This window comes from Microcebus murinus, chromosome 6 (assembly GCF_040939455.1).
Source record: "Microcebus murinus isolate Inina chromosome 6, M.murinus_Inina_mat1.0, whole genome shotgun sequence".
In the NCBI taxonomy this organism is placed as follows: domain Eukaryota; kingdom Metazoa; phylum Chordata; class Mammalia; order Primates; family Cheirogaleidae; genus Microcebus; species Microcebus murinus.
The window spans coordinates 12064863-12078869 of NC_134109.1; the positions used below are offsets into that span (position 1 = coordinate 12064863).

Below are 14007 nucleotides of genomic sequence, written 5' to 3' on the forward strand. Positions count from 1 at the left end.
AGCCCCAGCCGTACAGACGGGTCCCTCAGGACACGGGGGGGCAGTGACGGCGGCAGGCACAGCCCGGCCTCAGCAGAGAGACCCAGATTTGCCAAGAATCCTCTAACAACTTGTGTTGTCATAGCATTAATAATAGTATGTTGTTTTATTAATAATACTATGTTTCCTGGTCCACACTGGGCCCCTCCGACCCTCACCACAGTCTGATAAAGAACTATAAGTATTGTCCCCATTTTGTGGATGAGGAAACTGAGGCCCTGGGAGGGCCAGAAACAGCTGTGCAAACTCTCCCACTAGTTGATGGCGAGGCTGGGGATTCCAGCCCCAGTGGGAGGTCAAACCCGGGTCCTTGCGGCTGAACCTGCCTGCCCAGACCCGCCAGACAGAGCCCGAGCCCCAGTTCCCACATCCCAGCCGGCACTCTGCGCTCTTGGTGGGGTATTGGGGAGAGGAAGGGACCCTTTCGCATGTGTTGTTCGGTCCCACGCACCCTTTGTGGCAGGCCAGCGTCCCCATTTTACAGATGAGGGATCAAGGCTCGGGTACAAAGTCACTTGCCCAACATCCCATGGCTAGGAAGTCGCCCAGAAAGGAGTCGCCCCAAATCTAATATAACCCACCCACTCTGAGTTGAGAGGGGGGAAAAAATTCTAAAAGGAAAGAGCCCAGAACGGATTTATTTTTCCTTAGATAAATTTTATACAGGATATATTACAGTTAGGAGTTCTCAGCTTTCACCAAAAGGTCAGAAGTTATTGCAGTTGTGCCCAGTGGATATGATGTTGGAAGGGAAACTTCTAGAAAGCTGCCTGTGTTGAGAGAAGGAATAATCGATGTTTAAAGTCATGGGGGTCCGCCCTGCAGAGGGGGTTCCGGGGCAGGGTCGAGAGCAGGGGAACGGGAGCATGGGGTAGCAGGGTGGCCTGGGCTTGGGCGGGCTGCAGGCCACCTCCCTACTGGAGGCAGCACCTGGGCTGTGTGGCCAGGGCCTGCAGTGGGGAGTAGGGCCAGGACCACAGGGCACCTGGGGCCCCTCAGCCCCGCCGCAGCGCCTGCAGCTCACGGGCCACCTTCTCCAGCTCCGCCTCAATGGCCGATAGGCTCTCCAACTCCTGGTCCTAGGAGAGAAGATCAGGGTCACTCGGGGCCAGCACAGGGAGCCCCAGGACCTGACTTGCACCAGTGGCATGCAGGGTACAGTCAGCCAGACAGCTGGGCCACCAGGTAACTGGTGTGGCCTCAGACAGGTGGCTTTGCCCCTCTGAGCCTCAGGGACCTCAATCATATGGGGACAATGACACCATCCTTCTGGGCTGTCTCTCGGGATTATTATGCACAAGGTGGCTGATGCAGGGGGCCCTGTCCCCACACTGTCGCGGGTGGCCTCTTATCCAGGCCCTACTTCCTCCTACTTCCTACAGGTGGGAGTCTGTCCTGTGAAGGTACATGGAACACGAAGCTCCCGCCCCAGCCTGGATCTGGGTGGCAGCTCCCAGGCGGAGGCCAGGCCTGGGTTCCGGGTCTGTCTGCAGCAGCTCCCCACCCGAGGGGGCCTCGGGGCCTCTGGCCAGGCTGGACGCTGTGAGCACTGCCCCGTGTCAGCCTGCCTGGGGCTGGACCTCGATCCTTGGTCCTGATCTTGGGGGGACCTTAGGCTCCGGCTGCCAGGCTGGGTCAGGGAAGCAGGGGACCCTCCTCTGAGCCCTACTCTGTGCCCCAGTCTCCAGAAGCTTCCAGGGCCCCTGGAGCTTGGACACCCGCGACAGCATACCCTCAGACTCAAAGCCGGAGCTCAGGGAAGGCTGCCTCCCTGGCCTTGACCTAGGAGGGGTCATCTTCCTGGGGTCCCTGTTGGATCCGAGGCTGCTAAGGACACGCCAGCCGGTGGATGCAGACACTGACAATGGACGGCCATGGAAACAGGGACTCCAGAGCCCTGCACCGAGGAGCAGCCCCTGGGGCACGAGTTCTGTGGTGCTGGGGCTGCTCAGGAAGCCCTTGGGCTGGGTGGAGGAGGCCCCCATCCACCCTGTGCATGTGGCTTTGGGGTCTCCATTTCTCCACCCTGCCGTCTGGGGCTCCCGCTGCTTGTGGAACAGGGAAGCTGGCAGGTGCCTCTGGTACCTCATTCTCTCAGCTTCTAGGGGCAGGGACGGGTGCTCAAGGGTGCCCACCTCATGCTGGGTCCCGAGGCTGGGGTGGGGGTGAGCTGCAGTTTCCTGTGGCCCCTCCCCTCAGTGTTCCGGGGACCTGGGCAGATGCCCTCTCCCGCGCCAGCTGCCAAGGAGGAGCCCTCCTCCTCTCAGACTGCCAAGCCCAGAAAGAGGGTTGGGGCCCAAAGAAAGGGCTATATCCTCTTCTGGGTGGGCAGAGAAGAGCCTTGGGGTCACAGTTGTGGACAGGTGTCAGCCCCCCATAGAGCCCCAATTCACACATGGTCCCTGAGGCTTGAGCCAGGTGCCCCCACAGCCTCCCCCAGCTTCAAGGTGGTGGCACCACCTGCCAGGAGCCCAACTCCCCGCACCCCTCCTGCATCCCCGCACCCCTCAGCTTCCCCAGTGGCCCTGGCTGTGGCCAGGTTTTCAAAGCTCATGAGTGTTCTAATCATGACAACGAGGAGTGCAGAAAGGACTCCTGGCTCCTATTTCATAAGTGGGGGAACTGGTGAGGCTCAGAGGAGGTAAGTGACCCACCTAAGGTCACAGATGTGGGAGGAAGCACAGCCCAGGTCTGGCTTATGTCCCAGCTTCTCCTACCTGCTCCCCAAAGCTCTGGGGTGTAGCTGGCCCCTCCCCTCCTTTGCCACCTATGCTGGATACAGGGCCTGAACCTGGGAGGGGGCGTGCCTGGGCTGTCTGGGGGCATGGCCATGACCTGTCCCTTAGTGTGTCCTCTCGCCCGCCCAGGCCAGTCCTGCCAGGCCGTTTGTTCCCAAGCTCTCTGCACCCAAAGCACCCGGCTCCACCCGTCACTCCCACGTCCTGCTCTCGAACCTGCAGAGGCTCCTATGCCTTCGGGACCACAAGCACCCCTCCCGTCACCACAGGTCGCTCTGAACATTCCTGTCTGTGAGCGGGGTGCTTTCTCCTGCCCCGAGAGCCCCCCGTCTGAGCGCCTCTCCAGTCCCAGACTCCAAGGGGACTGTGTCCCCTCCGTGGGGCAGAACTGCACGCCTGGGTGCAGCCGCCCCCCGGCGGGGCCCACGCTCCCGGGGCCAGGCCCTGCCCGCTACCAACCTCTGGTCTGCGGTTGGCGCTGCCCTCCTCCTCTTTCTTCTCCTCGGGGTAGCCGTGGACCTGGAGGGGCAGGCCCGCCTCGACGCTGTCCTCCCGGGAGGACGGCCTCCAGGCTCGTCGCAGCTGCGGCCCAGGGTCCCTGACGCCGTAGGCCCGGGCCCGCAAGGGCAGCTTCATGGAGCGGTCAGGGCTGCCCTCCTCGTCCTCCCGCTCCAGCCGCTTCTCGGCCGTCAGCTCCTTGGCCAGCTGGTCCATCTTGCTCCAGCGCTTGGCGTCCTCCCACTCCTTGGAGAGCCGCTCCTCCTCCTGCTCCTGCTCCGGCTGCCCGCTCTTCCCGCCCCGGAAGAGGCCTCGAGGGGCCCCTGCCATCTCCTCCTCCTCCTCCTCTTCCTCCTCCTGCTGCTGCCGGGAGTGCTCCTGCCCTCCCTGCCCCCGCAGGGGCCGAGCCTCCTCAGCCCCAGGCCTCCCGGCTGCATCCACGGCCAGAGCCTCCGACCGACCTGGAGCAGGTGGTGGGCAAGAGCAGAATGAGGGAGGGAGCGCCATTTTCCCGTCTCTGCCACTCCCTGGGGGCCTCTGCTGTGACCACCTTTAGGGCCACAGACCTCGGCTCTTGGAGCCCGGCCCAGCCTCCACAGCGACTCCACTTGGAGGGAAAAGCCTTCTGTCTTGCCGGGCTTCGCAAGACCCTCTCAAAGCCTAAAGGGGTGGGCTGACCAGAGCCTACCTCTTCCTCTAGCCCCTCACCACAGAGGGCCCTGGCCTGGCCCGGGGAGTGAGGGAAGACGCTGACAAGGCCCTCACAAGGAGCCAGGGCCTCTCTGAAGCCCTAGTTGAAGCTGACACTGTCCCCAGATCAGCCTGTGCCCGCCTGTCCTGCTGTCTCTGTTCCCAAAGCCCGCCCGCTTACACACCCCGCCACGCCCGCTCGCCTCCTGGGTGGAATAGTGGGAAATGCATGGTTTGGGAGTCAGAGGAACCTGGGCTGGAAGCTCAGCTTTTGCTACAAATCAGCCGCGTGACCCTGGGCAAAGTAACCTCTCTGAGCCTCAGTTGCCTGTCTATTAAATGGAGATAATATCTGCCTTTCAGGGTTACTATGAAAGTAGAATGAGATTACGGATAAAGTCACCCTCCCAGACGCCTTTGTTGACAGTCGTATGTACTCTCACCTTTCTGGGCCTCCCCGTGGCCGAGGTATGGGCTGAGTGCTGTCGTGGGGCCTTCGATGACCTGGAAAGGAGTGACAGGCTCCTCCCTAGCCTCTTCCTCCTTCTCCTCCTCTTCTTCCTCCTCCTCCTCCGGCTTTGCCTGGTGCCCGTGCTCTGCACTCAGGCCCTTCTCTCTGTCCGCCAGGCCCTGAGAGGGACCTGCCCTGTCACCCTCGGCCTGCAGGCCTGGGTCCCTCTGGCTGGGGGCGCTGGCTGGGGGCTGGGTGTTGGTGGCCTCCTCGTCCCCAGGGGCCTGGCTGTTCCCCTCCATCTTGGACTCCTTCCCGGGCTCGGGGAGGGCCTGGGGCCTGGCTCCCTCCGCGTCTTCACTGCTCTTCTCGGCCTCTTCGGAACCGCCTCTTTTCTCCGCAGCCTCCTTGGAGGGCGCCGCCTCCATCACCCCTGCAGAGACAGCAGAGCCCAGTCAGGCCCTGAGGACCAGGCTACACGCGGTCCCCCCAGACGCCAGTTTCAGGTCCGAGGCACCGTATCTCCTGGCTCCCAGCAAACCCAGCCCCAAACACCGCGGCAACCCCCACCCACGTCCAGGCTTGCTTTGAGCACAACTGGATTGTGTTTCTTTTTTATTCTGCCTCTTAAAACAGGTTGTGATTTTAAACACATATATATACACACACACGCAAAAATAACCAAACCTTGAAAATTACCACAGAAGATAGAACCCTGAACTGAAAATTAAGATATCAGCTGAATTGCTGTGTGATCTGGGGCAAGTCACTTAACCTCTCTGTGTAAGAGACACCATTACTGCAACTTCATGCTCCCCTTATGTGGGGTTTCTCTGTCTTCAGTGTCCTGTGAAAGTGTTCAATTCCTCAGTAGTCATAGAAATTCATTAAAAGGTATTTACTTGTGGCCGCCTTGAACATGGTCTTATAACCAGTAGACATCCCTCCCACCGCTAGAATAATTACCGCTGAGCAAGGCACTGCCAAGTATATTCCGCCATGTGAGCTTCACCAGGACTCCCATGAAAGGTGCTCCCATGCCCATTTCACAGAAACTCAGTAAACTGATCTGCAGAAAGGTACGGTGACCCGTCCACACTCACAGTCTGTAGCTTGAACCCAAGCCCCCTGACACCAGGTCCAGGGTCTCTTTGCACTGACACACAGCTGCCTCCCCCATTAACGCTTCCAGGCACATGCGTGTGTGCATGAGTGTGCATGTGCATGCACACGCGTGCGCATTCACACAAGCACAAGTGCTACGCTATCCCCCACTGAAGCCCATGGCAGGCATCAGTAATCAATCCAGATCGTTTCCCATGGAGTCCTGCTGTGGGGGTCCACGCAGTACCCCAAGCAGCCACGAGGGGCCACCTGGGCCACACCTGCAGGCTTTCCCTCCTAGCCCCAGATGGAAGACCACTGGGATCCGGCTCCTGGAAACTGGCCTAACTGCCCATGTTCAGCATGGAGAGAGCAGGCGCTGGGAGGGCAGCCTGGGCCCTTCCCAGGCGGGGAGGATGGGCACAGAGCATCTCGTGGCCCCAAGCATGACCTCTGACGCCCAGAACCTCTTTGGTTTCTAGAAAGATGATCCAGGTTGATTTAGTGTTTCACACCCACCCCTCCGATCCCCCTGCTACGTGGCTATCTCAGGCACCACGGAACCCCAGGAGAGACGCGCTGGTGGCAGGGGCTCTGCCGCAGTGGCCACTGGGTAGACCCAGAGTTGGGGCCGCCCACCTGCCAGGCCAGAGACTTCCTGCCCCAGAGTGTCGGCCCCTGTGCGGGGCAGAGGGGACTGACCCAGGGCTGTGGAGTGAGAAAAGCCCCGATTCAAGTCTCCAGGCATGCCGCCTCAGTTTCCCCATTTGTAAAGAGAGGAAATAACAGCTACTTACCAGGGCTTACAGGAGGGGCCCCTGACTCTCAGGAACCCTCGATCCGTCATAACTACTGTCCTCACTGTGGTCCTCCCTCCCCTGCCTCTGGCCAGACCGGCTGGCACTGACCTTTCAGCTCAGCCTGGGTGCTCTGGTTCTCAAGCACCTCTGAGAGTTCATCCTCAAAACTGCTGTGTTTCTTCTGCTGCTGCGCCCTCTCCTTGGCACCTGGATGGGGACAGGAGGGAAAGTCCCACGTGGCCCAGCCCTGGTACATCTGTCTGTGAGGGCGAAGGCCCCATTTCCCCCTCTGTAAATGGGGTGCGTCGTGTTCCAGGCCTGGCCAATCAGACGCTGCGAGGCATGAGCCTAGGGAGTGGGGAAGGGCTGACACCCCTGCCCTCTCAGTGGGGGCCATCAGCCAGCCACACCTCCTCTCCTGACTCAGTTTCTCACCTGGGAAATGAGCACAAGCCCTGCCTGTTGCCTCACAGAGCAGCAAAGGCTCAAATGGAACAGGGTGTCTTGGGGCAGGAGTGGGGAACCCCCAAGACATGGCTGGCAGTTCAGGGGACCCTGCAGCAGGAGGTAACAATGACTGCTTGTCCCCTCATGGGGTGGGGGGGTCTTGATTCAAGCAGCCCCTGCTGCCCTGGGACCCTATGAGCCCAGGCCCTGGGGAGAAGGACAAGCCCCGGACCTGCATCTGAGCCCACGGTGGCACATACTGCCATGACCCAGAGCCCCTCTCCCTGCACCCCGACTCCACCCGGCTCCTCCGACCGTCCCCACACCTGCGCCCGGGGCCTGATGCCGGCCCTCAGCCAGACCAGCTCCGCAGCTGGGCCCCATGTTTCCCCGTGATGGGATTTGTGGGGGCTGCGGGCCAGGGAGCTTGCCCGGCTCTGGCCCCAGGCACAGGTGGGTTCCAGTCCTCTCCTGTTATTTCCCAGCTCTGTGACCTTGGGCAACTCGGGCTTTGCAAGCTTGGGCTGTTCATTTCTAAAACAAGGTTGCTGCACAGTGAGTGCTGAGACAGGTCTGCGGAAGATGTCATGGGAGCCCAGGAGGGAGCAGATGGGTAGACAGATGGACGGACGGAAACACGTCTGAACTCTTTACATAGAAAGCAGCGATATACACGCATATTGGATTCACACACGTGTGTCTGCATACAGACGTCTCAGGACACATGCCCCTGTAACAATCTGTTGGCATGATATTTAATTATTTAAATGTAATAAGTTAGTCATTCAATATTTAATTTTAAAATTATCATATTGAAATAAAATATTTAATGCTTAGTTTAAAAAAAAACACCAGCCCAGGGTGGATGATGACGACATTAAAAACCTGGGTAATAATAGCCCCGGCTCCGCCCAGACTCGGCGCACCCCCACAGCCACAGGAGGGGCATGCGCCGCCATGCTGCCTGGTGGGGGAGGGAGGGAGGAACGGCCACAGGGATCCCATTTCTGTGGCTGTTTTCACGCATCTCCTCCCCACATCTCTGTTCCTCAGAGCGGGGCCCTTCCCGGAGCCGGAGCGGCCTTCGTGTCCCCAGCCCAGCCCAGACACAAGCCCAGCCCTGAAGTTGGGCCGTCACTTCCTGGGGAAGCAGACACGGGACTCATGCCAGAGAGCCGTTCTCAGGGAGAGGCCCGAGGGCACAATGGTACCACCCCGTCCACACCGCCACCGCCCCCAAGGGTCAGCAGGGGGCAGGCCAGCACCCCGGCTTCCCAATTTGCCAGAGCAGCTTGTACCTTACGTCAAGACTGGAAGGGGCCGCAGGCTGGGCAGAGTGGCCGCCAACTGTGGGGTGACAGCAACCTAACCCTCCAGCCAGCAAGCTGTCCAGGCTCAGCTTGACTGCCACCAGTGACAAGGAGCTCACTACCTCTAAGTTCACTGCACTCCCCCCCGATAGCGCCGTGGATTTCCTCAATCTCCTGGGGAAACATCCCTCACTCTGAAGCACATCGAAAGTCTGGCCGGTGTTTGGGGCAGGCAAGACCCAGGGACGAGGCCCCTCCTCTCTCCCTGTGGTCAACTCACTTTCCCGTTCACAGAGGAAAGGAATCCTGTCCGCATGCTAGTCTTGGAAGTGCTTCCCTGAAAGGGCTGAACGCTAGAGGCTGTGGGGTACTGGGAAGCTGCGTCTCCCGTGTCCCTGTTAACTGTGTGACCTCGGGCAAGTCACTCAACCTCTCTGGGCCTTGATCTCTTTAACAATATCAATGACAGGTGGAACCAGGTAGCATGCCACTTTTCCACTCTGCAACTGAAAGGAAATAACAGCGCCAGCGAGGCCCTTACTCGACCTTCCACCTGGTTCCCTGACTCTCAGTTACTGGAATTACCCAGAATCAGGTGCGGCGGCTGGAAAATACCTTGGAGAGCGAGGTCTTGGAGCTCCTTCAGTAAATTCTGGTGGCGCAGGATGGAAAGGATGCGTTCGTCTGCGGAAGGAGAGTGGTCACGGGCGGTTCCCGAGAACGGCGGAGATAAAGATTACCAGCAATATTTTCAGCTGAGCACAAGGAATTTACTCTGGAAACTCAAAACCAGGTGGCAGCAGCAAGACTGGGTCTAGAGTTAACACTTCTTAAATTACCTCCTTTCCAAGGTGTCAGTTGTCCACTACATGGGAAAGGTCAGCCGCTGTCCCAACACCCAGACCTCAGCCAGGCTGGGGCAGCCCCGTGAGGAAGAGGAAGGTCCCCCAAACACGGCGCATGTTCCCATCTCTGCGCCATGCTTACGCTGTCTGCTCTGCCTGGAGGGCCCTTTCTTCCTTTTTCCACCTATTGACTTGCAATGTTTCTTTTTAAGCGCACCCCAAATGCTACTGGCTCCATGTGACAGCTAGTTGAAGCTTGACTGGCTGGCTGGAAAGATTTTGTCCCCTATCTAGAGGCTCTGCCAGGTGCCAGAGGCTGCCTAGGCACTGGGGACATAGCACCCAAAGTCCTTATCCACGGGGAGCTCACAGCCTGGTGGCTCGCTGTTCCAGTCCTGGCTTGGTTCTGCCCAGATTCTAGTTAGTTATGTCCACATGTGTCCCCTCTGCCAGTGTGTAAGCACAGGAGTTGTCACCCTTTCGTCTCCCCACACCCCTCGGGCTCCAGCACAGTGCCTGGCCAAGGCAGGCACTCAGCCAGTGATTGTTGATTTGAATCATTAATTCCATCAAAAGCCACACACCCATCTCCCAGCCCAGCAGGCACCAGCCCCCTGCCCCAGCATGTGGCCCATACCTCCTCGGAGTGTCTCGAAACACTCCTGGCTGACAGGCATGGGGCTGGGCTTGGACAGCGTGTCAGAGATGACCTCGACGATGCACTTCATCACCTGGGAAGAGAGTCGGGGTAGGTTGGGGCTGGTTTGGGCATCCGGCTCAGCCCCTGGAGGCTCGAGGGCAAATTTCTAATGAGGACGCAAGGCATTTGCTTTTAGCGGGTGCCTGGCTCAGGGGCACAGCTCTGCTTTTTTAGCATATAGCTTTCTCAGTAATAGCAGCGATAATAGAAAACCCTTGTATGGTGCCGGCCATGTGCCAGGCACTCCATCACATGGCCAGCAGGCACCCCTATAAGGTGGATCGTGGTGAGAGAGGGGTGTTGGGGTGGGTACCCGGTATCTTCTTATCCCCAAATGCTATTTCTCTAAGTATGAGGAAGCTGCTCCTGGGCACTAAAAGGATGTCTTTAAACTGTGCTTTGGTCTTAAAGATGGCCGAAGGTCAGCTCCTCCAGGAAGTCCATCTGGACTGCCCAGAGGAGAAAAAGACCTTCCCTGGCACTTCCCTTTGTGGAAACAGGACCTGTCTCCCAACACCCATGATGGTGTCACATGCAAAGAGTCACAGCTTCATATTCTGGCTCCTTGTTGACTCGTGGGATGAACCCCTGGCTAGATGTGAGCACAAACTGGCTACATCTGGGTGCCCATCCCAGGCCAACTGTGGCCATACCTCTGAAAATCATATCCACTGCCCATCAAGGTGCTGCAGATAATTACCTGATAAATGAGTGATCTTTGATGATGGTACCAACTGTAGTGTGCTATACTAGCTGTGTGATCTTGGACAAGTGACTTAACCTCTCTGAGCTTCAGTTTCCTCATTTGTAAAATGGGAGTAAGGACACCCTCCCCGCTGCCCTCCCAGGGTAATAAGGCACAGATGGAAAAATAGTCTTTTCCAGCGTGAAGTGTCAACACCCCCAGAGTCACAACTCCAGACCTGCTTCAATAGCCCGGGTAGAGGAGCAGGAGGTGTCAGACAGGCGTCAGGCAATGCTGGCGGGAGCGTGGGGGTGGAAGGCTGTGTCTAAGGGATGCCAAGGCAACCGGTCCAAGGATGCAGGATGGCAAACTGGCAAGTGCTCCACAGTATGTGTGTGTAGTCACAACAGCTTCAGATGGAGCATTCGGGTCTTAACCAGCTGCTCTGGTGCCCCTGGCCCGACTGCTGGGCAGAATATGGTGACCAGAGTGTCTCCCATAAGGGACCTGGCAGAGGGTCCAGCAGCCTATTCCCTGTATCTCCCTGCAACCCAAGACCTTGCCTGTCAGGTAATCACCTGTCCGTGGGGGCAGACTCCAGAAGACAAGAACTGGGGAGGGATCCCAAGAAGGTTGGGGAGATCAAGAAGGGAAGCTCTAGGAATAACAGTGGCCATTTACTGAGGACCAACTATGTGCCAAGCACTGCAGAGTCATGATTCCCACTTTACTCTTCCCCTTGAGGGAAAGGAGAGAAAGGGGAAGCTCAGAGAAGTTAAAGAATTTTTCCCAAGGTTGCACAGCTAGAATGAATGGTAGGGGTTTAAATTCTGCTCTATATGCAGCTAAAAAATAGGAAATATAATTAAGTAAATTGAGGCTGAAATCTCTTTGATACTTTGGGTTTTAACTGTAGCCTCTACTAGAAGAAAACAGCTCCTGGAAAGGTAGAAAATAGAAATTTCTCTGATCCCCAAGTGGAAGTTTATATGAGTACCAAAGCCTGCAAAAACAGCTCCAGCTCCATCATGAATGAATTCCAAGTACACGCACAGCATGGAGTGTCTCATGCTGCTAAAGAAACCCCTCCCAGTGTTTCGTAAGGCCCTTTCCCATGTGACCTCCACCACCAGTCCCAGCTGGGACCCTGGGTGCAGGAGCATGCTCAAGAATGTTTTCAGGCCAGGTGTGGTGCCTCATGCTTGTAATCCTAGCACATTGTAAACCAATGCAGGAGGATCACTTGAGGCCAAGAGTTCAAGACCAGCCTGGTCAACATAGGAAAACCTCATCTCTAAAAAAAAAAAAAAAAAAAAATAGAAAAAATTAGCCAGGAATGGTGGTACATGCCTATAGCCCCAGCTACTCAGGAAGCTGAGGCAGGAGGATCATCTGAGCCCACGAGTTTGAGGCTGCAGTGAGCTATCATGATGCCACTGTACTCTGGCCTGGGCAACAGAGTGAGACGCTGTCTCACAAAAGAGAAAAAAGTATGTTTTCATTGTGGCCCTTTAGGAGAGCCAGGGCTGGAGTACCTGGGGGTGTTGCTGGCACACCTGTGGGGAGAAGAAGAGGGAAGGGGGAGGCCACAGTTAGGCAGGTGAAGGCTATTCTCACAGGTCTGTGGACAAAGACAACTACAGAGAAGCTGCCCCCACCAGCCCATGGTGGGCCTACTGGATTCAGTGTTTAAGACAGCAAGCGGGCCTGCCACCTCCACCCAGCAGGTAAGACACTGGCCCTTCGGGCTGCACAGGCAGCTCAGAGGAAGCTGGGGAAGTCCCCACAGCGGGATGGCAGCGAAAGTAAGCAATCTTTGATATCTTCTTTTGCAAGCTGTCCCCAGGCTCAGCAGCCGCAGTGCTGGCTCTTGGCTTCATGCCAAACTCACTCCTGCAGCTGCCCAAGAACTGCTGTGAGGTGTCCACTGGAACCTCCTACCCCTTGTCCCCAGCACCCCTCTTACCTCGGTGTCCCCTTTATTCAGAGGGCTGTTCACAGGGAGGGCAGTGACTAGGGAGAAAGAAAGAGCACTGGAGTCACTCCTCTGCTCCAAGGGCAGCCCAGTCCTGGCTGACTGGGCTCACTGGGGCCCCTGCACCCAATGCTTCCCCCATAAACTGCCCCCACCCAAAAGGCCAGCTGGGGCTGATTTTGTTTCCCTTACCCAGCTGCTGCCCCCGGGGCATGGCCCCCAGAAGCTGCACTGGGAGGCCCTCCCTCCCCTTGGGAAGGCTCCTGCAGGGGAGGAGGTGTGCTCTGGAGGGAAAAGTGCTATGAAAACAAGGCCAAGGGCAGCAGTGGGATTAGGGTGGGGGACTTTGCAGGGGGAGGGACAGAGCCCCCAGAGGTGGGGGAAAGAGATAGGGGGCTGTGAGAGATGAGGGAGAGAGAGATGAGGGAGGGAGAGAGAGGGAGAAGCAAGGGCTGAAAGACAGGGAGAGTGGGGGGATGGAGGAGGGAGAAAGGGGACAGGGGGAGAGAGCAGTCCCTCCCACCTCCCCCCAGTGACCTTGGCCGGCCACCGCGCGGACCCGCGCTGGTCCCGATGCAGCGAGGCGCCAAGCCCAGACTAGGGGTGGGGGCGCGAGGGGGCCCGACCCCGCGGGCTTGGGAGTCCGGCCCAAGCGTCCCGCGGGTCCTGGGCGGAGGCCGGGTTCCGGAGTCGGGTGGGAGGCGGAGGCGCTGTCCGCGGTGCTGAAACTCGCCGCGCCCGCGGGGACGTGTGGAGGGGCGCGTGGCGCTGCGCGGTGGGTGCCCGGACCTCAGGGCAGGCAGGACAAGAGCAGGCAGGACAAGAGCAGGCAGGGGCGCCCGGGGACCCTCTCCCCGAGCCCCCGCGCTCGCTCACCTTGCCCGGCGCAGAGCAGGAGCGCCAGGACAGCGGCGGAGCGCATGGCGGACCCGGGGCGCCGAGCAGCTGGCGGTGTGGGGCCGGGCACCGAGGCTCCGGGCGAGGGGCGGCTGGACCGGCGGCCCGGGGGCAGGCTGAAGCGGCGCGGGCGCGGGGGTGAGGGGAGCAGTGGCTCGGCGTCCGTCCGTCGGTCCGCCACAAGCCTCTGCCCGCGGCTAGTGTACTGCAGTAGCAACAGAGCTCTTGCGCCCCGCTTATATACCCCCGACTCCGGAAATGACGTCAGCGGTGCCGCCCCCTGTCCCCTTTTCCCACCCCCTAGGGGTCCAGCCGAGGCTCTCTCCACCTCCGGCTTCACCTCTCGCTGCTTCTGGCCTTCAGGGCTCATAGCTGGCGGATCTGGCCGGGAGCCAGTGGCCTGGGGTGGGGGTGCGGGGAGGCTGCGCTGATCCTCCACCCCTCGACGGCTGCACCGATTTGCTGTGTGTCCACGGGCAAGTCACTCCCCGCCTGTGGGCCTCGCGTTCCTCCAGTGTGCACCCAGGTCCCTGCCAGCCCCAGCGCCCCGCGCCATGCCCCTGAGGTCTGCTGTGCCCCGGTGCATTTTCCCGGATCCCAGGCTGGAGACAGGCTCATCATTCAGGGCTCCCTCTGGTATCAGGGAGGCCCTAGAGAGGCCTCTCTCTCTGGCAGCCCAGTTTTGTGCCTTTACACTTTGTCGCTGTATGTGTATTTATTTATTTAAACAATGTTAAGTCGTCATTGCTTTCACAGTGCTGAGCAAGGACGCACACTTAATGAGTAGCTTTTGAATGCATTGATTGAAAGTTCAAGCCATGGGTGAGG

General features: G+C 58.7%; 1 protein-coding gene across 1 annotated transcript; it reads right to left on the bottom strand.

Moving 5' to 3' along the window:
• Positions 1-659: 659 nt before the first annotated feature.
• Positions 660-13390, bottom strand: CHGA (chromogranin A). The gene is made up of 8 exons (XM_012738585.2): positions 13159-13390; positions 12274-12320; positions 9560-9653; positions 8693-8761; positions 6429-6527; positions 4409-4849; positions 3237-3736; positions 660-1118 (listed from the first exon to the last, which is right to left on the bottom strand). Exons 1-8 carry the CDS (start codon positions 13202-13204, stop codon positions 1035-1037), a joined length of 1380 nt encoding a protein of 459 aa, XP_012594039.2. The 5' UTR covers positions 13205-13390; the 3' UTR covers positions 660-1034.
• Between the last annotated feature and the right edge of the window lie 617 nt (positions 13391-14007).